Source organism: Babylonia areolata, chromosome 19 (assembly GCF_041734735.1).
Source record: "Babylonia areolata isolate BAREFJ2019XMU chromosome 19, ASM4173473v1, whole genome shotgun sequence".
In the NCBI taxonomy this organism is placed as follows: domain Eukaryota; kingdom Metazoa; phylum Mollusca; class Gastropoda; order Neogastropoda; family Buccinidae; genus Babylonia; species Babylonia areolata.
In genome coordinates this window covers 35231196-35258695 of record NC_134894.1, presented here as the reverse complement: position 1 = coordinate 35258695, position 27500 = coordinate 35231196, and the positions used below count along the sequence as shown (strand labels likewise).

General features: G+C 40.9%; 3 protein-coding genes across 6 annotated transcripts in view; all 3 read right to left on the bottom strand.

Annotated features, from left to right (window-relative positions):
* LOC143294289 (rho GTPase-activating protein 19-like) overlaps positions 1–3701 on the bottom strand; it is a 27002-nt gene extending 23301 nt beyond the window's left edge. Inside the window, exon 1 of the mRNA XM_076605724.1 lies at positions 3623–3701. The gene's annotated coding sequence lies outside the window, so the exon portion shown is untranslated. The remainder of the gene's footprint in view (positions 1–3622) is intronic.
* Positions 3702–8958: 5257 nt separating this feature from the next.
* LOC143294287 (S-adenosylmethionine-dependent methyltransferase Rv2258c-like) lies at positions 8959–19558 on the bottom strand. 2 transcript variants are annotated; one of them, XM_076605723.1, is made up of 5 exons: positions 19457–19558; positions 16872–17049; positions 15120–15334; positions 13547–13657; positions 8959–10382 (listed from the first exon to the last, which is right to left on the bottom strand). In XM_076605723.1, exons 2-5 carry the CDS (start codon positions 16964–16966, stop codon positions 9805–9807), a joined length of 999 nt encoding a protein of 332 aa, XP_076461838.1. In that variant the 5' UTR covers positions 16967–17049; positions 19457–19558; the 3' UTR covers positions 8959–9804. The 2 variants fall into 2 exon arrangements, with proteins under 2 accessions (XP_076461838.1, XP_076461837.1); XM_076605722.1 differs by lacking the exon at positions 19457–19558 and adding an exon at positions 18374–18521.
* Positions 19559–20364: 806 nt separating this feature from the next.
* Positions 20365–27500, bottom strand: part of LOC143293658 (S-adenosylmethionine-dependent methyltransferase Rv2258c-like) — a 7642-nt gene continuing 506 nt past the window's right edge. Inside the window, exons 1-5 of one of the 3 annotated variants that reach the window (XM_076604786.1) lie at positions 26678–27500; positions 25979–26141; positions 24879–25099; positions 23639–23752; positions 20365–22899 (exon numbers count right to left, since the gene is read on the bottom strand). The exon at positions 26678–27500 is cut by the window's right edge and continues 242 nt beyond it. In XM_076604786.1, coding sequence (XP_076460901.1) covers positions 22328–22899; positions 23639–23752; positions 24879–25099; positions 25979–26079 — 1008 coding nt within the window. In that variant the 5' untranslated portion in view covers positions 26080–26141; positions 26678–27500 and the 3' untranslated portion in view covers positions 20365–22327. Of the gene's footprint in view, positions 22900–23638; positions 23753–24878; positions 25100–25978; positions 26176–26677 lie in introns of all 3 variants that reach the window. The other 2 variants (XM_076604785.1, XM_076604784.1) reach the window with 2 other exon arrangements.

Below are 27500 nucleotides of genomic sequence, written 5' to 3'. Positions count from 1 at the left end.
TTACTTTTAAGACACAAACCACAAAGCACTGTGCCACACACTAACACTTTACCAGATACCGAGAAGGTTTAGGGAATACTATTTTCTATATATTCTAAGCAAGTTTTGTCAGTCTATAGGTTGATCATTGACTGAAAATGACACGATGACGTCATCGAACGTCATCTCCACAGCCCCTCTGTCTCTCTAATCTAAATAAATGAATAAAACATAAAATAAACAGATAAATAAATGTTGTTTTAATGGGAAAGACAATGACTACATTGGAAAGAGGGGGCGGGGGTATACTCAGAGATGAGAATGTGGACTGACGGAGAGAGAATGTGGACACTGGAAGACAGAGTGGGGAAAGAGACAAAGAGAGGAGATAAGGGGCACAAGGAAAGACACAGAGAGAGAGAGAGAGAGAGAGAGAGAGAGAGAGAGAGAGAGAGAGAACAAACGTATTAAATGAGAATATAAACACAAAAACAGACAAAAAGAGAGAGAATAAGAGACAAAGACAAGAGAGAATGGGCACATAGACAAACAGACTCAGAGAGAAAGAGCGAGAGCGATAGACTAGAGAGAGTACAATTAAATCAGACTATATTGCACTCAAAAAACAGAGTGTGTGACGGACATGAGAGGGGAGAAAACGGAGTCAGACAGACAGAGAGACAGAAAGAGCCACAGAGAGAGAGAGAGAGAGAGAGAGAGAGAGCTGTAAGTTTATTATTAAATATGATTATAACTTCACACAAAAGCAAAGACAGACAGTTTACTGTTAAATCTGACTATAAAGCACACATATGACAGATCACAACAATAATATATGTACTGACTCGCAAATGTATTCTCACACGGGGACAAAAGAAGACGTAAAGATTATCAGTATTGACGTATTGTTAATGCCATCTCATCTGTATCTCATTCTCATAGTCTCAGCAAATCCATGCAAACATAGACCTTACTGACACATTCGTAGGAACGTGAAAATTCAATCAAGATGCGTAGACCTTACTGACACGTTCGTATCAACGTGAAAATCAATCAAGATGCCGATTAAACAGATCAGTCCCCAGATAAAAACCAAATGGGACATGTGCTATTAGTGTCTGAATCTAGAATTTGGGGGAAATGAAGAAGAGCACAAACCGCTGTTTTTCATCGCCAGCAGCGCACGCGTACGTGCGTCTGTAAAGAGAGAGAGAGAGGGGGGGGGGGGGGGACTGTAAGTGAACTATAAACTGACAAAACATGTACTGATAATCCAAACAACCTCCACAAACGCCCGTTTGAATATCCTGAGTCCGTTTTCAACCCTGAAGAACGTTGAAGGTACACAAACAGAAGTAGGTCGGTACGCCCAGACTGTACCAACATGACGTCGCCCCCTGCCTCTTTCCCTTTGGATAAATTCACTCCCCGACCCTCCCATCTCGTAAATCGTTCCATTTCCTCCTCTTTCTCGCGAAGCGTGACATCTCTGTAACCCTGCTGTGGGAAAAGGGAAGGGGAGGGGGAGGTGGGAAGAGCTGTCACTTAGGCAGTTGACACTAGACATTATTTTGATTCCAAGCAAGGTGGTGCAACTGCCATCGTCGTGTGCACAGTCGTGCGAAAGTGATTCACTGCTCTTTTTGGAAATTCACGGGAAATGCTTGTCACGTGTTGTACTGATAAAAATGAAATTGAAATAAAATGGAAATAAGATGGAGTATGTGTGAGAAGAGAGGGAGAGAGAATGGGAAAGGGATGGATACTGAGGGAGATAGAGCACGGAAAGGGAAATGGATGGATGGAGAAGACAGAGAGAAAGGGGACAGAGACATACAGAGACAGATGGGCATGTTGCCCTGGAAAATGTGGTTAGCACTTTGGTTGTTCTGGACTGCCCACTTTGCCCTTGCTCCCCTCTCCTTGAATTTTTGAAGACAGATAAACACATTCTTACTAATAAATTTATTTGAATCTCAGTCGCATTAAATATTCAGGTGATCCTTTCAAGGTTTATCTTGTGTGTTTATCATGTGTGTGTGTGTGTGTGTGTGTGTGTGTGTGTGTGTGTTTGTGTGTGTGTGTGTGTGTGTGTGTGTTTGTGTGTTGTGTGTGTGTGTGTGTGTGTGTGTGTGTGTGTGTGTGTGTGTGTGTGTGTGTGTGTGTGTGTGTGTGTGTTTATAAACACACATGAGCCAAAATGTATGAACTTTGAAAATATATTTTATGAGTAAACAATTATAATCATGTATCTTAACCACAGACTGAAGTATCCTCCCCATCACACAATGATTTGGACTTTAAGTGAAACTGAAAAAATACAATCCTTGTGCCTACTTCTGGACAGCAGCATTTAATTTCAAGCTTTATACTGAAAATGATTATAATATATAAAAAGTAATTATAGAATTTTACAAATCTCTGGCACAGCTAAAGAAAATCCACGAACCACACAAACTATTTACAGATACACAGTACATACTCCTGGTTAAAACTTTTCCCCTACTAATTCTTGACAAAATGTGAATCCCATCACAATGTTCACAAAACAAATCTCTCTCACGCACACACACACACACACACACACACACTCTGACACTGACAATGTGTATACTTACACTTTAGCAAATAATGTTCAAAATAAAAACACATTTCATAATAACAGTAATAATACTAATGTGAAATTATATAGCATTTATTTTGATGGCATTTGTTTTCTAAATCATAAAATGGGCCCCTAAGCGCTTAACAGATTGGGATAACACCCAAAAGAATGTACATAAACACATAGTACACATAAACACACTGACGAGATGTATACAATGAGAAGAATAGGGTGGGGCAGTGGTTTCTCAAATAGTTTAAAGAAGTTGGTTTTCTGGGAATACTTGAATGAAGTAGAAGAATGAAGTAGAAAAAAAAGAGTTTCTGATCTGCACTGGGCGTTAGTTCCAGACAACTGGGCCATGAAAAGAGAAAGAATGCTGACTAATAGACTTTGTTCTGACAGGCCATGCGAAGAATAAAGAACGAGCTGAGAGCATTACTTTTTATTTTGTTAAAAACTAAGCTTACCTATGTTTACACATTTCTTCGTTTGCTGTTTCTCTGCCCGCGCGTTAACGGTGAACGGACTGGAGATTTATCTCAATCATCAATGAGGGGGGTTCTCACTTTCTAGTTTCTTGGTTTGTTCTCTGCCTCGACATCTTCAATGTCATTCATTATGCGGCCACAGTGAACGCGATAATTACTCCGTCGTTTCATTCTACACATGTCAACATGTCACGGTGTGTAACAAGATCGAAAACGTAAAGAAGCATCATGTAACTACGTTCGAGCTGTAAACAAAGAAACACACACACACACACACACTTTTGATACATTAAAGCATATACCGAACTACGCCTATAACGGATTTTATGTGGGCCCTTCCGACATCGCGATCGCCCTTCAGCTTCGTTAGTGCGTGTCTCCAAACTGCTAAGCAGCTAACTTGCCGACAACTTCAGCACTTCGGTCTACGTGCGAGTCAACTCGAGTCAAGTTGAGAAACCTTGAACGAAAACCCTTCGAACATGAACGCAATATGCATAATATGGAAACCAAAACGTCTTCTACAGTCATTAATCTGTAAGCTTACCTGATTGTAAAGACGTCTCCTGTTTTGTTACTGCTGCGTCCCGGTCATTCTTTCTTCCATCTGCCATGACCAAGATCCGTATCAGCCGCGTTGAAGCGTTTGATTTCTAAACATGCTGTTCATTGGGCGAGGTTGCAGGGGCCATAAAAACCGCCTTTTCTACTGGTGAATTACTCCCCCTACAGAGAAATGGGGTCACAGTCAGCTGCCAGTGGATGGTCGCACACCAAGAATACAGAAATAAGCAAAATCTCACACCAACCGAAGTTTTGTTGTTGTTGTTGTTTTCTTTTCTCCCCTTTTAAGGCACTATTAACGTCTCTATCCTTCCATACATGCAGAAACAAAGACTTTCAAAATGCCTTTCCTAACATGTGATATAACAGTAGAAATAATGTACCAAAAATACCAGAGTTCGATCTGCAAAGGAAGAAGATCCCGAAGTTTTGCCCGAGTCAGCGTACAGTGCACAGAACAATACGATTATATTTATATGTATTATATTTATACCGACGCTGCTTTATGCAGTACGTGCATACTTTTCCATTTAATGTCTTTCCACTGCACATACTACTCTCTCTCTCTCTCTCCCTCTGTGTGTGTGTGTGTGTGTGTGTGTGTGTGTGTTGCTGCTCCTGCTGTCACTGTTGTTGTTAATTGATAAAGGTGATTAAATGATGTACATGCATGAATGATGTAAATTATATGGGGGCTACTATGTTGAGATTGTACACACATTTATTTTTCAGCACAACATGTACAAAAATATACTCAGTTTTGTCAAGTAAACATCATGTCACTTTTGTTGGTGTGTGTGTGTGTGTGTGTGTGTGTGTGTGTGTGTGCTTAATATGTGAACAAGCACTGTAATATGCACCTTTCAGATACATTACATAATATATTCAATGCTGAATGTGAATACGCACACACACACTCATATATATATATATATATATATATATATACACATATATATATACATATATATACAATGTGTAATATATAGAGAGGTAATATTGTATTGTATTGTATTGTATTACTCTTTTGTCACAACAGATTTCTCTGTGTGAAATTCAGGCTGCTCTCCCAGGGAAGGTGTGTCACAACACTGAGAGTGGAACTTTTTTTCTGCCTGCAATTTTATTTGTTTTCCTATCAAAGTGGATTTAAAAAAAAAAAACAAATTCTGCCACGGATAACCCTTTTCTTGCTGGGGTTCTTTTAAGTGTGCTAATTGCATGCCACGGTTTATTGCCTCATCTGAATGACTAGCATTGAGGCCACAACTCAAGGTCTAGTGGAGGGGGATAAAATACTGGTGACTGTGGGATTGAAACCAGTGTGCTCAGATTACCTCACTTCTTAGATGAATTAAAAACATGATAATTTTTGTTTCCTGCTATAATTATGATGAAATTATCAAAATGCAGTCATAAAGTTATGAAATCAAAAACAAAAGACTGAGTTCTGGAAAAGCTTCAGTATGACTTGCACTTACAGATGTGGAATTTGTAACAAGATGCAAACTGGTATAGTTTTTACACTGCTCTTTGTTTAATTTCACATCTTCAAAGAAATCAGTTTTTTATGTGAGCATGTGTGTGTGTGTGTGTGTGTGTGTGTGTGCGTGTGTATGTGCATGTTTCTAGGTGCGCGTGTGTGTGCACGCATGTGTGTGTGTGTGTGTGCATAAATGTGTGTGTATTTGTGTGTGTGTGCATCTGCATGTTTCATAAACTGTTTAACCTGGAACTACTATATTTAGTCTTGAAATGTTTCATTAATTTTAAGATTTTTTTTTTTCAAGGCCTGACTAAACGTGTTGGGTTACGCTGCTGGTCAGGCATCTGCTTGGCAGATGTGGTGTAGCGTATATGGATTTGTCCAAACGCAGAGACGCCTCCTTGAGCTACTGAAACTGAAACTGAGAAAAAGTTAATATACATACGCAAAGTGCTGTTATCCCCCGGAAGAGCACATTGTCATAGTGCAGTGCCACCCATATATTTACTTGGTCTTATAACTGTCTGCAAGTGTACTTGTTTTTGTGTCAATGCAGGTTTTTCTACAATTTTGCCAGGGGCATTTTTTCTTTCTTTTTGTTGCATTGTCGTTGTTGTTTCTTTTTTCATGTTTGCTAAGTGCATGCTGCAAGCAGGATCTCAGTCTATTGTTTCATCTGGAAGAGTAAACAATATTTCTCTATGCAGGTCTCTACAGTCTCAAAACATTTTGTGAAATACATGGCTTGTAAGAATCTTAAAAAAAATGTCAAACTTCATCTTCATGCAAAAAGATAAGAGTTACCAAAACAAAAACAAACAAACAAAAAAACAAAAGGAAAAAAAAAGAAAAGAAAAAAAGAGAACCCCCCCCCCCAAACTTTTTATGCACAATTCTCTCTGTAATGATAAACAGTACTCATATTCTTTAATGTTAGGTAGTTGCTACTTGGATTTTTCTTAATCCAGTGAATGTTGCATCCTGTGGTGTGTCTCATTCACCCATCCCAAGCTGCTGCCTCAATCTGTATGTTTATGTTTGGGCATAATGTGCTTGCATGTGTGTATGAGAGAAAGAATGTGTGTGTGCGTGCATGTGTGTGTGTGTATGTGTGTGTGTGTGTGTGTAATTGCATGCATGGGTATGTTTCTATACTGCTATTGATAAAAAAAATTGCAATCTTTAATGTTTACTGCATATCAAAATTGTCTGCTTCCCCCCCCCCCCCCCCTGTAATCCCACCCCCCTCCCACTCTTTTTTCTCTCTTTTGGTTCTGATTACATGCTAGTGTTCATACATACAAACAAAAGATAGACTGGCCCTTCCTTTTTTTTGGGGGGGGGGGTTTGGGTGGGGTGGGGGTGTGTGTGTTCTGCATCATCAAAATGGATAAATTCTTCTTGTTCTTTTTCTATAATTGACGTAGTCACTTTGTTGCATGTTGTAATATATACTGCATGTATACATATATGTATGAAATTATGTAAGAATGTGCATGTGTGTGTATGTGTGTGTGTGTGTGTGTGTGTGTGTGTGTGAATTATGTGTGTATGTATGTATAGGGATTTGAAATAATACAATATATAGAAGTATAATGAAATACTATTGTTCTGTTCATGTTTGTGATATTTTTTATTTGTTCTGTTTTCTGTTTGAGGTTAAAAAATCAAACAAAAAGATTCACACACACAAAAAGATATAGTCACTCTGGTAGTATTCAATGGTTGGTATTCAGATGGAAGGCATCACTTTCATGCTCCTTACAGAAACAAATGGTGAAAGGTCCTGTCCAATGGCCATCAGGACAGCGAGTTCATATTCACTGTGCCTTGGACTCGGAAATGGAAGACCAGTTCCAATCCTCTCCTGACCCTGCTTCAACCTTTCCCAACCCGTTCACACCTGGGTGGAGTGAGGGAAACCAGAGTAAAATGCCTTTGCCAAGGACAAAACACCATGCTGAAAAGGGGCCTTGAACCCTGATCACTGATGCTCACTGGATCAGATTCTAACGCCTAACCGATTCTGATACAGCACCTCCACAATGCTTCTTACTGTTTCAGTTTCAGTTCTCAACGAGGCGTCACTGCGTTCGGACAAATCCATATACACTACACCAGATCTGCTAGGCAGATGCCTGACCAGGAACAAAACCCAATGCGTTTAGTCAGGCCTTGAGTGCATGTTTATACATTGGTGTACCTATCAGAGTTTTGCCAGAGGACAACATCCTTGCTGCGATGGCTTCTTTTTCAGAGCGCCAAATGCGTGCTGCACACAGGACCTCGGTTCATCATCTCATCTGAATGACTAGACACTCAGTTTGATTTTCCAGTCAAACTTGGGAGAAAGGGTGATAATGGGATTCAAACCCACACCCTCATTCTCTATTTTGGCAGCTGAGCGTCTTAACCATTCTGCCACTTTCCTCCCATAAACTGACAGTAATCATTTAATTGCACATTTAGACTGAGAGAGCATCCCCATTTGAGTGGATAGCACTATCACGTCCCTCCAACACACCTCTATGAATCTGCTGACACTGATACAAAATTACCACCACTTGGAACCTGCAGAGACATCGGAACTGAGGTCACTATAGCAGCAGTGCATGAAGTCCACAGAAATAAGAAAGGTTAATAAGATTAATGAAGATGGTGTTGCTGCTATGTTGATCCATTCAGGTTGATTTGAAGAATACTTAAATTCATAACAGATCCAATTAAATCTGTCACATAATATCTCAAGTGACAACATTATTTTTAATGTGTTAATAGGCAAAGTTAAGATCTTAACAAATAATGAATTAAGATATCTAAATCAATATCATGTCTCAGTCTGAAGAGTAAAGATGCTTTCCATACATTATTCCCTTTGATACAGCAGTCATTATTTAGTTATATGTATATATTACTTGAAAAGGAGAACACTGATACAACTATGTTACTTAACTTTTTGTTGTTATTTTCCCCTTGGCATTATCTCAGTCATTACTCAGTCATTCGGACCAGACAACAAAAAGAACCCACGACAAGAGGGTTGTCCCTGGCAAAATTCTGTAGAAAAATCTACTTTAATATCAAAATACATTTGTAGGCTGAAAACAAAACAGGGTGATGCTCTCATTGCAGCGATACACTCTCCCTGGGGAGAGAAGCCTGAATTTCACACAAAGAAATCTGTTGTGACAAAAATAGTAATATGATAAAACAAATACAATACAAACTCATGTGGAGTGATGGCCTAGAGGTAACGCGTCCGCCTAAGAAGCAAGAGAATCTGAGCGTGCTGGTTCGAATCACAGTTCAGCTGCCAATATTTTCTCCCCCTCCACTAGACCTTGAGTGGTGGTCTGGACGCTTCTCATTTGGATGAGATGATAAACCGACGTCCCATGTGCAGCATGCACTTTGTGCACGTAAAAGAACCACGGCACCAAAAGGATTGTTCCTGGCAAAATTCTGTAGAAAAATCCACTTTGATAGGAAAAACAAATAAAACTACATGCAGGAAAAAATACAAAAAAATGGGTGGCGCTGTAGTGTAGCGACATGCTCTCCCTGGGGAGAGCAGCCCGAATTTCACACAGAGAAATCTGTGATAAAAGGAAATACAAATAAAAATCTTTGAAAAGACAGTGGTCAGTGGTTTGAGAGAAGTGTTCAAACAAAACATATATAACTGAAACTGCAAACATTAATTCCACTGCATAGACCACAATCTTTCATCGTTACATTTACAGATACACCAGGTGCATGTGATTATGCTTTAACATGGACAATCAATCAATCAATCAAGAAACTGATCAACCAAGGAGACACTGTTTCACATACTCATTCTTTTTATTTTTATTGTTCAGATCACAAAAAGAAATAAATGAAAAGACAAATTTTTAAAAAGTATTAAACTGGTTATGAAAAAGACTGAGTATGCAAATTACCAAGGGAACTTTTATGGAATTATTTCTAAATTGCTAAAAATAAAAATGAAAAAAAGAGAGAAATAAACACCCCCACTGAGAGCAAAAGCACAGAGGTAGACACATTCAAACCAAACTGTGTATTTACCAGTAATATTTCACTTCACATTGCAAACTCTCCAGTTTGCATTATCATACACATACAGTGGCATACTAACACCAGACACATAAATCATCTTTGTGCTAACACTTCTGTAAATGTTTCTCTTCCAGTAAGCAGACACATTAGATTTGTGATTAAAAACAAGGGTGATTAACTTCTAAACAAAATATTTCTTTCACTGTAATCTTACCAGGAAATACATAGTCTTTGAGCAAAATATTTCGCTCTGATTTTATGCAAGAAAATACAAAACCACTGAGCAAAATAATCCAACCTGATTAAACATCATCTGGGAAAAGAAATGTAACATCACATTATGCTACAGTAGATTATGTTTTGTCTATAGTTTGATGATGATCATTCTTTTGACAGAAAATGACAAGTATTTCCTGTCGAACACCCTTTCTGCAAGAATATTTTTCATTTTGCATTTTATGCAACATCTTTAGGCAAATAAAATCAATCTCAAGCCATTTGCTTGAATTTCAAGACCATAATATTTATCAAGCATGAAATGAATAGAAGATCAATCAATGTCTCAATATCAAGGCACTTAATACCCATTATCCATGATCTGTTTAAAAAAGATTCACAATTTATTCAGGTTTCAGACACACACAGACACCAGGCAACCTGATGTCTGTTCCCCTGACACGTGTCAGTCCAAGCACCTTCATCCCTGCAGCTTCTACGAGCTCAGTCGCCTTCTCTATTCCCCAGCAGTTCCCAAGCGCTGCTGAGTCAGGCTGCTGATAGCTTTCTGGAATACAGTTGAACGTACTGTCTGCATACATAGCAGCAGTCACCCTGTAGTTCTTCCTGTTTTCCGCCACATAACTGGAAGCAAAAGCGTCAAGCATGCAGAACTGGCCTCCAGGTTTCAGCACCTTGAAGATCCCCTTCAGAGCCTCCAAAGGATAGGGAAGGTCATGGATGACATTCCGACACATCACCCAATCAAAGCTCTCCTTGAGGTTGTCTGGAACCTGGCAGACATCCATGAGCTGGAAGGTCACGTTGGTCAGACCTTCTTTCTCTGCGTGTTGTCGGGCTTTCTCCAGGGGCTCTGGCATCAGGTCCGTGAGGGTGAAGTGAGAGTTAGGGAATAGGGAGGCCATGTGGAGAGACAGTCTTGCCGTTCCACAGCCCACGTCCAAGGCTCTCAGTCCTTTCTCTGTCAAAATATCATTAAAAAAAAAAAAAAAAAAAGAAGAAAAAAAAAAAAAAAAGAGAGGATGTATTCATAAGTTCAACAACAATTCACAGCTTTTTCATTGCCATTAATGTCAAATAACTCACATCAACTGCAACTGTAGCAATGTTATGACCATGTACCTGTAAAACTCACATACACATAATAGCAACAACCAACACCTGACAAAGATCCGAGCTATACTATGTCAGTGTTATCTTATTGCCTTTTCTTTGTTCAATGAAGGTCAGGAGCCTAATGTAAAGATAAAGCACTTTTGAAAAAACACAAATATTTGGTACTCAGTGGTTCAACTGTTGTAGTAATGGTATTGTTGCAATCAGCAGTATCAGAAATAGAAGCAACAGCTGCACAGCAGCAACAGCATGGCAGCCTGAAGTACAGTAATTGTAAGAGCAATAACAGCAATGGCAGTTTTAACAATAAGAAGAGAAGTCTGGGTTTAGACTTATAGAGTAAACCATCAGTTCATACAGACAATTTCAAAATGACCCATGAATGTAGCAGAAAGCTGGTCATTTTACTTTTATTTTCATTTTATTTCATTCATTTATTTATTATTTTTAAAGCTGGTCTTGCCAAAAGGTCTTTTATAGGCATCTCTGACTCTCCACAAAACAGTCATGAATGCAACTGAAAACTGAAATATTCATCATTACTGCTGTCCCCTGTAGTTTATGCAGATGAACATTGTAAACAAAACGAACAAAAAACAAAAACCAACAACAACAAACCAAAACCAACTAACCTTCCACTAGCAAGGAAATGACACAAGCTACACTTACACAAAGTCATCATGGCTTGTGTGTTGTGAAACACAGTGGAATACAGGGCTATTTCAACTTTTTTCATTTCCCACCAGATCCATCCGCTGAGGATAGATTTGATACACCTGAAATCATTACTCATTAATCATACCAAGAAAGAAGCTGCCCAATGTCAAGAAAGTTTTAATTGACTGTTCTGTGTTCAGAAGAGCTTCAGTTTTCTCCATTCTGCAAACTGATCAATTCTTTAGCGTTTGCAGGCAAATTAGATCCATGTTTACTTCTCTAGTGTTATGCCATAGTGCAACCCTTTTGCCTAAAACTGAGATCTGGTCAAGATACTTACTGGTGTGCTTTTATGTGTATGATCACCTTTACTACTTGTAAACTCAAAAACAACAACAAACAAACAACAAACAATAATACCACACACACACACACACACACACACACACACACACACACACCTTAAATCACTGGAAGATGGTTGATTTGTGAAAAAATTTGTTTTCAGAACAGTTTTCAAAGCTGGTATGGAGAATGACTGATACAACATGGCAATTTGTTCCACAGAACAAGTGCTGAACAAGAGAATATGTTGACTTGAACATTTTAGATGGCAAAATGAGATGAGTAGTAAATCTGAGCCAGAGGAAGACTATATATACATATGGGGAGATGGAAGATCAAAATAGAGAAAATGAGACAGATATTGTGGCCAATATAAAGAGATTTGCACATTATTATGAGATTTGAAAGTAAAGACAAGTGTATCATTTTCAATTACAGGTGATTTCTTTCCCCAAATGCAGCCAGTGGAGAGTATAGAAGAAAAATATGACTGAATTAGCAGCATGGTAATATATGGAGCATTTTTCAAAGTTTATTTTTTAAACTATTGTTTTAGGTGGTGTGTAGGCAGACTCACAAGAGGGATCAAGTGAAAGTGATCTAGTCTGGAAAGAACATAGGCATAAACCAGAGTCTTGGGAAAGAAAAATGAGATGAGTGGGGCTGGCCCTGTGTCAACCCAAACAGCCAGTTTGTCAGGTGTAAGACCTGGCATTCAAATGAATGATTCTGGTCTTCACTGGCCTCAGCCCCCTTCTGCCCACTCAGTTTGAGCTGTGATTCATGACCATTCCATGGGGCTTTACTTGTGTGTATATATATCTAGCTATATCTGTATCTGTATATATCTACAAATCTATCTCTCAGCCTCACTGCCTGACTCTGTGTGTGTGTGTGTGTGTGTGTGTGTGTGTTTCTGTGTGTGTGTGTATCTGTGTGTGACTGTGTGAATGTGTGTGAGTGTGTACACGCATCTGTGTGCGCGCGCGCGTGTGTGTGAAAGAGAAAGTGTGTGTGTGTGTGTATGTGTGTGTGTGTGTGTATGTGTGTGTTAGTGTGTGTGTGTGTGTGTGTGTGTGTGTGTGTGTGAAAGAGAGAGAAAGTGTGTGTGTGTGTGTATGTGTGTGTGTGTGTTAGTGTGTGTGTATGTGTGTGTGCGTGTGCGTGTGTGTGTGTGTGTGAAAGAGAGAGAATGTGTGTGTGTGTGTGTGTGTGTATGTGTGTGTGAAAGAGAGAGAGAAAGTGTGTGTGTGTATGTGTGTGTGTGTTAGTGTGTGTGTGTGTGTGTGTGTGTGTGAAAGAGAGAGAATGTGTGTGTGTGTATGTGTGTGTGTGTGTGTGTGTTAGTGTGTGTGTGTGTGTGTGAGTGTGTGTGTGTTAGTGTGTGTGTGTGTGTGTGTGTGTGTGTGTGTGTGTGTGTGTGAAAGAGAGAGAATGTGTGTGTGTGTGTGCGTGTGTGTGTGTGTGTGTTAGTGTGTGTGTGCGTGTGCATGTGTGCATGTATAAGTTAAAAGATTTAAGGTCCTGTAGCCTTTTACTGCCATGGAGGCATTTGATTAACATTCACAGTGTCTAAGGCCTGGGGCTGGAGGTGCGGGACTCAGTCCTCTCCTTCATCTTCCACTTTAAGTCACATTCACACCTGGGCGGAATGAGAAAAATCTGAGTCAAATGCCATTCCCCAAGGACACAACACCATGCTGAAACAGGGCCTTGAACACTGATCACTGGTGAACACTGGATCAGAAGTTAAATGCCTAACCCAGTTGAAGCGTTTTTCTCCATCACTGACTGTATCTTCTTTCTTCAGATTCCATGTAATGTTAATCTAAAAGAACATCAAAAATTTCCCACAGTAACTGTAACATAGAAAACTTTCAACAATATGAAAAAATCTGTCAATGTAAGTAGCATTAGCAACAGAAAACCTACAAAGAGTTTTTCCGTAGGTAACTTTGAACTCATTCAACTTATGTTACAATGTATCTTTTTCACCTAAAGTCTTACCCAACTGATGCTTCAGATCTGGAGTCTCGAGCAATGCTTCCATCAGTGGAGCCTGTCTTGCACGCACTATTTTGTCCATGGCTGTGAAGGAGGCAGCTTGATAGCGAACAGCTGGAAAACACACACACACACACACACACACGCACACACACGCAAAGAGTCGAGAACACCGCTTAAATCAAATCATATCAGATCATGTTGTTTATAGCCCAGCTAACCATAATGGGGATACACCCAACAGTTCCTTTTTTTTTTCTTTCTCTGATTTTTTCTTCTTTTTGCTGCACAATCATCTGCACAAATCCATCAGTTCTTAAAAACAAGTCAAAGATCCCACCATCCAAAAAAAAAAGAAAGAAAAAAAAGAGAAAACCCATTCTGATTTTCTCTTTCATGTCACAATATTATGTAAATATACACAGTTCAAGCAGGTTCTCCACATGCACACATAATTTACCCTACCCCCTTACCCTTGAAATCTAAAATCACTTTTGTGAATAAATAAATGAATGACCAACAGCACAGAAGTAAAAGCCTCCAAAACAACACTTTTAAATACCCTTTAAGATAAATCTTGTGAAGTGGACGGCTCCTGACTGTGTGGTCCATGAACACAATTTCCATTTCATCTTCTTTTTGTTTTTTTGTTGGTTTTTTTTTGCTGCCCCATCATCTGCACCGTTTCAGTGGCATTACTCCCATGCTGCTCATTTAGATTCCTCCATACACGGCCACACCCAGGTTCGTCTGTCACAGTTCTAGCATCAGCAGTCCACAGGGAACCATCGATGTTAGGTCGCCAGGAAGCCACACACCAGAGGAGACCCTGCACTGCTGTCGAGTCACTTCGGTGGTGTTCAGTGGTGCCTGTTCTGATTTAACATACTCAGGACACCACCAACTAATCCCCCTACTAACGACAGTAATGGCTTAGTCTCGGAGCCAGACTGAGTGAGCGCCCCTCCCATAGTGGAGACCGCCACCACATCCCTCAAACAACAGCCCTCCATGAATCTGCCGACACTGAAGACATTGACTGGACTCACCCCAAGCATGGAAGTGGAGGGGTATTGAAACTGAGGTCACCATGAGAGCAGGGCATGAAAGGCCACAGACTTCTTCTTCTCTTTCGTTTGAGGGTTGTGACTCCCACGTTCACTTGTATTCGTGGGCTTTCATGCCTTGACTGTTTTTACCAGCACCATGGGGCCAGTCTTGCTCCATTTTCGAGGGGAACACAATTTCCATTTCATCCCACAGCACAGCCAATGCTGGGGATTCTGTATGATGAAAGACAAAATCCCACTGCGTGTTGTCTGAAGAGAGAGTCTCAAAGATAGAGATGGAGAAAGAGACACAGAGAGAGACAGAGAGAGAGCCAGCCAGCCAGACAGATACTGTGACAGAGACAGGCAGAAAGACAGAGGAAAGGAAACAGAAAGAGAGGCAAAGAAACATCCACAGTGGACAGTGAGACAGAGAGAGATACAAAAAACATAGACAGTCAGATACAAAGAGTTAGACAGACTGTAGACAGACAGAGACAGACTTAAAACAGACCCCAGAATCTTACCATAAGGTCCATCATGGTCAAAGCATTTTTTGATGTTGTCAAAATTTCTGGCATTGGAGGAAACGATGAGCGCGAGTGTGCTGGCCCTCTGAAGCCCTGGTCGACAGGCGGGAGGCACCAAGTACCTGGCCTCCTTCCTCTCCTTACCCCCTGTACCCTCCTCCAGCTGTACCAAGCCTACAACTGTCAGTGAGTTTAGCACCTCACGCACGTACCTGTCAAAGAGATATTCTATGTACAAGATATATACAGAGATATACAATGTATGTGTACAGATGTGTTTTTCTGGCATGGCAGTCATGTCTGACAATGAACATCAGAAAAGCACAGGAAGCAACTCCAGTCCTGATTATCTGGACCAGAAGTTAATAATAATAATAATAATACTAATGATAATAACTGGACATTTATCAGCATTTTCCTCATTGCACAAAGCACCTCACAATCCATACAGACACTCGTACGAAACACACTCAGTTCTCAACGAACAATCATGCACAATAAACATATATATACGCATACAAATTTGTACATACAATACAAACATACATATATACATGCATGCATGCATTCATACATCCATACATACACACATTTGACGCACACACAATACAGAGTTACAAATGTACCTACACAATCAACTAACTACTTTCATGTATGAGAAAGGGTCTAGAAGAAATGCTGCTGGAAGAGGAAAGTCTTGAGGTTAGATTTAAAGGAAGGCAGTGAGGGGCTGTGACGGACGTGGTGAGGCAAAGAGTTCCATATTTGAACAGCAGATGATGAAAAGGCTTGACCACTGTGCTGTTCTCTTTTGTATTTTGGGATGTGGAAGGTTCTATCATCAGCAGCAGAGCGAAGAAAGCAGGAGGGAACATAGATTTGAAAGATGTCAGAGAGGTATAGTGGAGAGACTCTTGCCAAAGTTATGTATCCCCACTCTCTCAGCTAAGACGTTTTTTGCAGGACGATTGGTGTTGGGATGGTCCTCAAAGGCCAATTAACCCCAAAGGCTGCAGCACTAAGAATCATGCAATCTTGCCTCCTAGTTTGAGTCACTGTCCTTCACAAAAGTAAAGAAACCACTGATGATACAGCTCTGAATTCAATGTTTGGCCCAAAAGTAAGCTTAATTCACAAACTTTAAAAAAATGTCCACTTAAACATGGAAGTGTGTCCCTCAACTGCGCTCAATATCCAAACACTGTTGAAATGATTTGAAAACAATGATGCTCATTGCACACACATCTTCCCTCTAATCCTTGTCATGCTCTCTCTTCACTTTCCACAAAATATAATAAAAAGTAAACATCTAAATGATGACAGTAACTGATCTGCTACAGTGTTCATACATTAAACAGTATATATCTATATACACACCAAATGCCTTCTCCACTTTAACTTCCAGTGACAAAATCCCTCCCTTCTTTGAAGCTCTTATACAGTTATAGAATATTCTTTTGACTGTACACAGACACAAATAATAGGGTTAATATTTTCAATAAGTGATAAAGTTATGAAACTATGATTTGTAAGCTTTGGTACATTAGGAAGCAAAATTTCAACATTGTTCAGATATGTGTACTGTCATGCAAGTGTACAGATTTTAAAAGAAACAAACAAACATTGGCTGTATCCAAAATCAGGGAAGTGAATGTGATTGCTTACCCTGCTATATCTCTGAACTGATATAATAGTTAATCAATTTTATTATTATTTTTTTTTTTTAAAAGGAAAGAGACACACACTGACCGTTCTTTCAGTTTGAGCTGATCGGCCATGTCAGCAGAAGACAGTGGACTCTGTGCAGTACACAGACATTCCACCATGTGTGTCTCTGTGGCCATGGCCAGGGCCAGAGATGCGCTGCCATACACGTATAAGTCACTGGCCAGACGTTCGTAACTTGCTGGGTCTGTTGGCAGGGGGGCTGAAAGACAAACACTATTTTTTTGTTTCTGCCAGGCTCATTGTCTCAAAAGAAGTAATTCACCAGATTTTTAAGTTACGGATCTGTCAGAATTATATTAGTAGTGCACCCCTGTCTGCACATCATGGGGCTATGGGGGTTGGGATGTTGGGTAGAGGGGGGGAGTGGTGCCCACAAACTCAGGCTGCCTATATGAAACATCACAACAAAAATGACAGGTGCGCTTGAAGTTGAAGACTGTGTTTGAAAAGAAAAATTAAGCAAACAGTGCATATTTTTGTGGCTGTATATACAGTGTCAGCAGCAGAAATAACCTGTGTAGAGGTTGTTCATGTAGTAGTAGTGTAGGACTGGCTTTTTTTTTTGCCTTAGGCCTCGCGGCCTATTTGTGTCCCCTCATTATATTTCAAATTTGTTTAGGTCTGATTGCATTGTATGCCTATCTTACAAAATAACATTATATTCAATCTACACTAAAGAAAAGGCCTTTCAATTTAGGGTCTTCATCTAGGAATTTCTTTAAGCTGTTGATATCTGGTGCATATTTTGTGTTAGTAAGCAGCACATTCCAAAAATTTGCAATTCTGAAAGCAAAACAAAACTTTCATTTGTGAGTATAGCAATGCCTGATAAAAAATCTTGCCTTCATTATTTCTAGTGTAATCAACTTCTGAGAATTTGAAATGAGCATGCACATTAATATCATCATAATTATGGAATATTTTCATGAATTCACTTTCAAGGCATGTTGATGGATGGCATCAAATCAGAAGACTGTTTACACAGAACAGTTGTGTCTCTGCACAATTATTTGTTCTGATCTAATCTTCTGTCCTGGTCAGTCTCACATCTCTTTCCATTTCACGTAGCATTGTATGCTGTGCAAACTACCATAGCACGAACTGCACATTTATGTGTGGGTGTGTGGGGATGGGAAGGCATGCGTGTGTTATATTCATGATACAGATACAACGGGAATGAATCAATTTATTATTGAATGATGGCGAACACGTACAAGTCTTCTTCTGAAATGGTTTTATAAACTGGAAACCAAGACCATGATTCTCTGGTCTCCATCTCTACAGTTCGCGAACGTGTGTCAGTGCGTGTGCGCGAGCATATTGTGTGTGCGCGCGCGCGTGTGCGCTCGTGCTTTACACATCTGATGTGATCCAAGTTGATGTTCCATGTCTTGAGTTTCAGTGCCGACGAAGTGCAACGAGAAGTCAGGAGAGCGTACAGAAAGTCAGCTCGTATGGCAGACAGAATGAAGACGTCTAAAGTCTTTACACTGAACAAAATAATTGCCAATGCATAAACCTACCTTCCATACTTGCAAAACACCAGTTCAGTTGTATCGGCACCTGACGATCGTGTTATCGCACACATTAGACACTCTCGCGTCAAGTGTGTTCGACTCGCATTTATTCATGAGACGATTGGCCAATGAAATGGTTCGGCTCAGACTGGGACCTTGACCTCTGTCGTGGAGGTGATTTTTTCGTTTCAGCCTAGTTTCAGTTTTAGTTTCGAGGAGTAAATGACTGAGGTATCAGAGCGTGCGGACAGATTCATATCCGCTACACCACAACTGATATAATATATATCAGCAGATGCCTGACCTTTGCATAAACCCAACGCTTTAATCACCGAGGACTTGAACACTCAGTTATCCTTGGTTAATCAGTGTCAACTGAAACACTGATTACTGAACCGGTTGGCTGACACCCGCTAAGTGCCGGACTGGTAAAATAACAAGACAAAATGAACAAATCAGTAATTGGCTTTAAATACAGTCAAGGGAAAGAGGTATGTAGAAGGCAAAGAATTGAAATGAAAACAAGAACGAAAATGGCCGGCGGCCACACTTAGCAGGTCAGCGAACCCAGCCGCGCTGGCTGGCACACCGCCGTCGGCGGGCGACACTGATCAGTGCGCAAACTGACTCACTGACACGGCAACTGAGCATTCAAATGCACACCATAACACACACACACACACACACACACACACACACACACACCCGGGGCGGCACACCCGGCCGGCACACACTGCACACACATACTGACACACACACGTGCACACACACATACGCGCGCATACGCATACTGTACACACACACCACTGAGGCACAGCACCGGCACACCGCTGACAAACACCGTGACAAATGCGGAACACTCAATCACACACACACACACACACACACACACACACACCGGGCACACCACTGAGGCACAGCTGAGCACACCGTGACTGACTGACAAACATCGTGACAAACGCGGAACACTCAATCACACACACGTGACACAGGCACACACACACAGTGGCACATACATACATACACATTCAGTGACATACACACGCACCAGAATGAGCTCATGAAATCAAGCAATGGGGTTATACGCACATTAATGATCCGTTCAGTGTTTTCGGGCTATACCAGAACTTGTGCAGACTTGTCACTGTTTACAGCCTGCGCACAAAACTGAACTCTTACATCAGCGTAGACTGCATGTTCAAAACGAAGCGTAAACCGGCTATGGATATTCAGTCCGGCTTTTGCACACAAACACACTGACACACGCACATCTCGCACTGAACTCAAGACAGGCCCATCACGAAGGCCAAATTCTCAAAATAAATGACAACGGACACTGACAAACACGGCGCGCGCACACACACACACACACACAGAGTTTCTCTCCACCCAGTTTGGCACATTGAACCCACTGAAACTGACATGTTGGGAAACACCTTTGGGTCACAGTGACCCGGCGCCATAGCCCGTGCCCCTTCAGAGCTAAACACGCCGCAGGACCTTCTTTTTCAGTATCACCATTTTGTATGGTAGCCCCATCGTACCTAATACACACGCGCGCGCACACGCATACACACACTGCTATTTCCTACACACAAATTCACAAGTATATCTATGTATGTACATGTAGGTAAATACAAAATTTCGTTATTTATTCAATGACAAGAAATCAATACTTGGCGTGCTTGACGTGATGGCTATTTTACAGGGATATTTTCCAGGTTTAATACGGTTAATTGAAACCACCTCCCCATGTTTTTCCCCATTGCCTTTTAATCATGATGTTGTGTGTGGCAAACGTTATGCGATTTACAAATCCCTTTTCATCTAATTCAAACACATTGCAAATTTTACAGTTCAATCATAAAGCAAACATCCAGAATCTGATAAAGAAAACCGAAGGAAAGAACCATGGAGTTGTGAATCTGATTTCATTCCATCATTCACTGCATTACTCATGCTGCAAAGGTTGTGAAAACGATAACAAGAAGTCAGTATTAATGTTTTCATCCTTTATTTGTATCATTCTCGTCAGATCAATTTTCAACACATCCAGACGTTTTCACAAACATTTTCTTCACTGCATATTGAAAGACTAATTCCGCGGTGGTGATGTGTTATAAAACAGTCTGTCTAAACAAACAAACAAATCCGTTTTATTGTTTCAATGAAACGTGCATGATTTCATTTTCACATATTTTTCATTCACTCGTTAATCTTTGAAAACATTGTCTAACTGATTAATCGCTTTTAATAATTCATTTCTTTTTCACTCACTGCTTATCGTAACAATCAAATTTCTTTTTCACTCACTGTTTATCATAGCAATCACTCCTTCCTTTATTCACAATGATTTATTTTTTTTACTAACGAGTTAATCTATTTCATTTCCTTTTTGTTATTTCTACACAGCATGTTACTGAACTGACAAAAATTCAACTGCATCATACTGGTATCTGCAACATAATGAAAGGATACATATTTCAAGACAAGAAAAAAAACGAGGACCCATCTGCGAAATGGAATCTGAAAGGACAAGTAAGTGCAATCATTGGAAAAAACAACAAAAGACACAATACTATTTCCAAACAGAAAATGGACACCCTATTTCCAAACAGAAAAGATATATACCCCCAACAGAGAATATGAACAGAATTCCATGCAGAAAAAATGGGAACATGTCCAAGTAGAAAAAAGGCCACCAATTTCCATTGCGGGACACAAAATATTTCACTTGCAAACAAATGGTAGGACACATAAAAAGAAAGGACATGTATTTCCAAAGGATACAAATTTACGAATAAAAAAAAAGAGAAAAGACTCGTATCAAAACAGAAAAAGGATATGTTTTTCCAAAGGACACATTTCCAAACAGAAAGAAAATATAAGAAAGTGAAAAAATGGACATGTTCTTAAGTGAAACAGCATTTTAAATAATACTTTTTTTCAGAAACAGATAAACAAACATGCGATGCATCTTTTATTTTCTCGAAAAGGGAAATAATTTTGAGTTGAAGGCTCGTGTCACTGACAGCTGATAAGTGTATACACACCACTGAACTGAAAAGGGAAAAACCAAAGACATTAATCTCCAAGCAAATAATGAAAAAGTGTGTGTGTGTGTGTGTGTGTGTGTGTGTGTGTGTGTGTGTGTGACAGAGAGAGAGACAGAGAGAGAGAGCATATCAAAATAAACAAAAAGAAAAGACATTTATTTCCAGATTAACAGCAATGACGATTCATACGATTCAGGTGTTGTTTCTCAGAAGGTAGGAAGACATTGCAAATTAGGTATTGCAGTTAATTTTCTGACCATACAAAGCGTCCATAAGGGAAAAGTCTTATTTCGGGTAAAAGGAGAGAAACTGAGGCTTTTTTTTTCTTCTCTCTTTTAGTTCATGTTGTTGATGGTCTCTCTCTCTCTGTATGTGTGTGTGTGTGTGTGTGTGTGTGTGTGTGTGTGTGCGTGCGTGCGTGTGTGTGTGCGCGCGCGCGTGTTCAAACTATACCCATGGCCAGTTTGCGCTTTGGTTTTGACATGCAGCCTACAAGTAAGAGTTCAGTTTTGCGCGCTGTAAAGAGTGACAAGTCACAAGTTCTTTTTACCAAAACACTGAACAGACCCTTAATGTGCATATAACCCCAATACTTTGTTTTATGAGCTAAGTTTGGTTCAGTTTCTTTACATGCTCTATCTTTAACTAATTCCTTGTTAAGCCGAAAATTACCGTAGTCAATAGGCTGACATGAATCAGGACTTGGTCCGGATGTTTTAGAAAATTTTGACAGACTGACTTAGAATCTAAAATGTGCTTCCTATACATTTCAGACATTTTTGACACCTACGGACTGTCGTAGAAATAAGGCTTACGGTGGATTTCTACACTTTCTGACTAACACAATCATACCAAAACAAAAATAGGTCGTCCTATATAGGACGTCTAATTCTATATAGGACGTCTAACTAGGCTTTTGACACATGCAGACTGCCGTAGTATTCATGGCCTCTGACCTGGTCAGCCCCAGCACCTTCATTCCCGCAGCCTCCACCAGCTCCATGGCCTTCTCCGCGCCCCAGCAGGGGCCCAGAGCTTCCGCGGAGCCCGATTGCTGCTCGCTGTTAGGGATGCAGTTGAACGCCCCCATCCCGTACAGCGCCGCGGCGGCCTTGTCGTTGACGTTGTCCGCCAGGTAGGTGGACAGGAACATGTCCACCAAGGAGTACTGCCCTCCACGCTTCAGCGCCTTGCGGATTCCTCGCAAAGCCTCCAGAGGGTTGGAAAGGTCGTGGATGACGTAGCAGGTCAGCAGCCAATCCGCGCTCTCCTTCAGCTCGTCGGGCACCTGCATGACGTCCAGCTTCTGGAAGGTCACGTTGGTCAAGCCCTCCTCCTCGGCTCGCCGGCGGGCCTCTTCCAAGGGCTTCGGCTCCAGTTCTGTGAGCGTGAAGTGGGAGTTGGGGAACAGCGCTGCGAAGTGCAGGAACAGGCGACCCGTTCCGCATCCCACTTCCAGAGCCTTGATGCCCTTCTCTGCCAGGGTGAGTGAAAGATGGAACACTAGTTAGTGTGTGTGTGTGTGTGTGTGTGTGTGTGTGTGTGTGTGTGTGTGTGTGTGTGTGTGCTTATGTCCTTTACGTAAACAAAATGAATGGCTGTGGTGATTTTCGTGCTTTGTTATTGTGTTTTACGCTACAACTGAACATATCTTATTGGAGGTATTTAAAAGTCGTTTGTCTCCTTTGATTCAAAAGGAACAAGGATTCAAAACAACATTCAAATATTTTTTCATTAACTGACAGGTAACACAAACGGAATATGACTTCAAAAGTAGCATCAAAGGAATATGACTTGAGGGGCAACACCAAAGGAATATGTCTTCAGAACAAGTAACACCAAAGGAATAGGACTCGAAAGGTACTCTCTCTCTCTATATATATATATATACACACATATAGAATGCATATGCGTGTGTGTGTGTGTGTGTGTGTGTGTGTGTGTGTGTGTGTGTGTGTGTGTGTGTGTGTAAAAGAATTCAGACTGAGAGAATGTGAAAGGCAGAGAGAGGGAAAAAAGAGGGACAGACAGGACAGACAGAGAGAATGGCACACAAGAGAATGTCTGGACGTGAGTGAGACAGAGACAGACACAGAAAAAGGTAGGGACAGATAAAACCACAGAGAGAAAAACAGATATGTAAACAAAGACACAAACGGAAAGAAGATGACAGACTTAACAATCTCATCATACTTATGCAAGAAGACCCCTTTACCCAAGCGTTCCTTCAGTCCAGGGGTCTCCAGAATCCCTTCTGTGATACAGTCCAAATACGCGATGCCCCATTCATCAAGTTCATCGAAGCAGTCGTCCGAATCATATCGACATTCTGAAAACAGAAGAGTAATAGAACTGTGCAAGCTTGCCATCATAACTCTCTGATTTACAGCCTCCATCTGAGCATCTGAAAACAAAAGACTGATTAGCGATAGTATAAGGTTAAATGTTGAAGGTCCCCCCATAGCCTTTTGCAGCTGTAGGGGCGGTGAATTCGTATAAAATGTGTTAATTAATGGCCTGGCATACTGAGGAAAGCGGGACCCAATCTTCTCCTTCCGCCACTTTAACCTTCCCTAACCGAAGTCAGATACCCATGCACACTTACATGGAATGAGGAAAATCGGAGGAAAGTGTCTTTCTGAAGGACTTAAAATGAGGCCGAAACGGGGCCTCGAGCTCCGCTCACCGGTGATCAATGGATCACAAGTCTAACACCTGACCGACTCGGCTACGGCGACTCCACGAAAGAACTTTGTCAGATTATTACCATAGCATTGTGTTTCAGTAGACATCATCTTAACTATTAAGAAAGAAAGAAAGAAACTAACCAACAAACACAGAAAATGCCAGGTTACTGAACGTCTCTAATTCAATGCTGGTTTAGATTCAGTATTTGAAAGAATAACCGAAAGAAAAACATCAGTGATTCGTTGCTCTCTGATTCAGTGGCACCATATCAGGAAAAGGGAAAGATGTGAGAAAATACCAGCTTATCTGATCTTATTCAGATATTATTTGAAGAATAAGAAATAAGGAAATCAAGGGTATCACAGTTCTTTATCGACAGGCACCATCTGAAGAAAAAGAAAACTGTATTGCCTCAAGACAGTTTGCCTATTTCTATGATGTCCCCTTCTCTCTTCAGATCCCCCCCCCCCCCCCAACCCTCACCTCTTACCCCCAGGACATTCGATCTTTTACAAAATCTCATAAAAAAAATCGTGATTAAATATGTGGAGCTGTATTTATTTTTGCCAGTGCAATACCGCTGTATAAAATCAACAAATTTTCATACAAAACTGTTTCGTTTATTCAATTTCACCATAACAAAACGCAGAAACAAAAGCAGTCAAAACGCAGAAACAAAAGCAGTCAAAACGCAGAAACAAAAGAAGTCTTTTTAATGCGACGGACAGACTGCAAAGGCGCACGCACTCGCTCTACCCCTTACTGACCAACATAGTTGGGTCCATCCAGGTCAATGCACTTGCGGACATCAGCGTACTGCTTGGCGCTGGAAGAAACCATCACAAAGTTGACTGCTGCTTTCTTCAGGGCCTTTCGACAAGAAGGTGGCACCCAGAACCTGGCCTCTTTCCCATCCTTACCCCCTGTACCCGCCTCCAGCTGCACCAAGCCAATGGCCGTCAGGGAGTTCAGCACCTCACCTACGTACCTGTCACAGTCAAGGTTGGTCAGTCAACTGATGCAGAACTCATCTTCATTTGAAGAACATTCGTCTTCAATATTAATCATTTGGCGTTTCACCCCTCCTGGGATCTCTAGGCCGTCAAAAAGAGACCGCCATAGTCCCCTATCCTGTACCTTTGCTTTTACCTGGCTCCAGGTAAGGCCCATCTTGGTGTCTACTTGAAGGTCTCTTCGCCAGTTGTTTGTCGATTGGTCTCTCTCTTCCCTTGTCAGGGTCTGTCTGGTGTTGCTTGACGATATTTTTCGTAGCGTGTGCCCGATACATTCCCATCATCTTCTAATTTTGCTTTCAGCTGGAAGTTGTGTCTTTTGGCACAAGTCGATGTGACTGTTCTTGTCTGGCTATTGGATATGGAGCATACGTCTTGAATTGGATACTGATTATTACCTGAATTCAGAATCAAACACGAATGCCCTGTACACCTGACACAGCAAACTAGCATACACTTGTGAAAGAAGTGATAAAAAAAGAGTCACCTTCAGTTTCCCATCTTTAAAGAAAGTGAAGGTGATAGATTATTGTTTGGTTTGGAAGAAAATAAGTACATTACAAATGTGGGATACTTCCTAATGCGACAGAAAAAAATTGTACACACTTTATCTAATCTCACTACCGACAGAATACAAGTCATGAAGAAGAGGAAGAACAGAATGTCCACAATGAGGATAAAGAGGTATGACAAAGAAGATCAAAGAGGACGACGATGACAAGTAGAGGAGGATAATGAACAAGAAGAAGATGATGTTGAACAGGAAGAAAAACCACAAAAACATGAATAAGTAAAAGAACATTTATTTTTTTCATAAAGGTGTGCTTTTGTCAATAATAAACGCGGGCACTGACCGTTCTTTCAGTTTGAGCTGACCGGCCATTTCCGCAGAAGACAAAGGACTTTGTGCAGTACACAGACAGTCCACCATCTTGGTCTCTGTAGCCATTGCCATGGCCAGAGACACGCTACCGTAGACGTACACGTCATTGGCCAGACGTTCGTAACTTGCGTAGTCTGTCAGCGGGAACAAAAATCCTAATCTGTTGAGCTGACACAAAATCTGATATCGCTGATTCAATAAAATTTCGTTCAAAACATTCAAACATGATTCCAAGCAAATGCTACAAGCCTAGTGCTTCCCATCACTTTCCTCACTGGGTGAAGAAAAATGTTAGATTAAAGAAAAACAAACAAACAAACAAAAAACAAACACCGAAACCCCAGAAAGTTCTGTCCAGCGTGTTTTTGTTTTGTTTTGTTTTTTTATTATAAGAACGAGTACTACATACGTATTTGTCAATGTCTCAACCGTAAAGGCTTTTTTGCATGACTCGATCCGTTCCTAAAGGCTTCCAAGCATGACCCGTCCCAAAGCCCTTATGAGACAGAACAATCTCCAATGGCTTCTGAGCAAGACCTATCCCTCAAAGTTTCTGAGTATGACTCGTCCCTAAAGACTTCTGAACATGGTCCGTACGGATAAGTTTCTGAGCACAGTCTGTCCCTAAAGTGTGTTTTAAAAAAATATTTAAAAAAAACCCAAAACATACACCGTCTCTCGAGGCTTCTGGGCAAGACCTCTCGCTACAGGTTTCTTGGTGAGCATGAACCGTCCCAAAACGCTCCTGAGTATGATGTGTTCCTGAGTATGTCCCGTCTCTAACCGTCCATGCGCTCTTCTGAGCATGACACGTCTCCAAAGGCTTCTGAGCACAGTCTGTCCTTAAAGGTTTCTGAGCATGATAGTGGCTAAAGGCTTCTGAACATGATAGGTCACCAAAAGCTTCTCATGAGCATGAACTGTCTACATAGACACCCGAGCATGCCGCCCCTGAAGAATTCTGAGCATGATCTGTCCGAAAGGCTTCCGTGGGCATGAAAGCTCAATCTATTTTTTTCTTAAATGAGCAAATGTCTCTTTAATCTCGGGCAGTTCGCTGACGTACGACAAACCGAAATCTGGTAAACGAGATCAGAGTTGTAAATTATCGTGAACAGAACACAACCAGTGTCGGCTGCAGAACTATTTGCCTCCTTGAAATAGACAATGGTAAACAGTGCCTGTAGCCAGCCACCTCGGCTCTGCGCTTTTCCAATCCGCTTGCGGCACAGAGGTAAAGAAAAGGTACACAGAGAAAAACAAATAAATATAACACTCAGACACAGACATATAGACACACGGAGTATGAGACCCCAACAGGTGTCTGTCAGGGGCCAACACGATAAATTGGTAAACTGTCGTATTTTACTGAGTAGGCCTATCCTGAAATCAGGGATCTGTTCTCACGGTAATTTTCGTGCGCATCAATGAAACGATGATATCACTGATTAGCTGATGTTGTAAACCATTTTCAGAAGTTCAGTTTCGACTAT

What these genes read in the sequence shown, in the direction of transcription:
- LOC143294287 (XM_076605722.1), bottom strand. An exon ending in TGACCATGATGGACCTTATG is followed by an intron (nt 13,658 to 15,119) that starts GTAAGATTCTGG and finishes TGTGTTTTCCAG; the next exon opens with CTGTTCGCTATCAAGCTGCC. An exon ending in AGATCTGAAGCATCAGTTGG is followed by an intron (nt 10,383 to 13,546) that starts GTAAGACTTTAG and finishes ATATTTTGACAG; the next exon opens with AGAAAGGACTGAGAGCCTTG.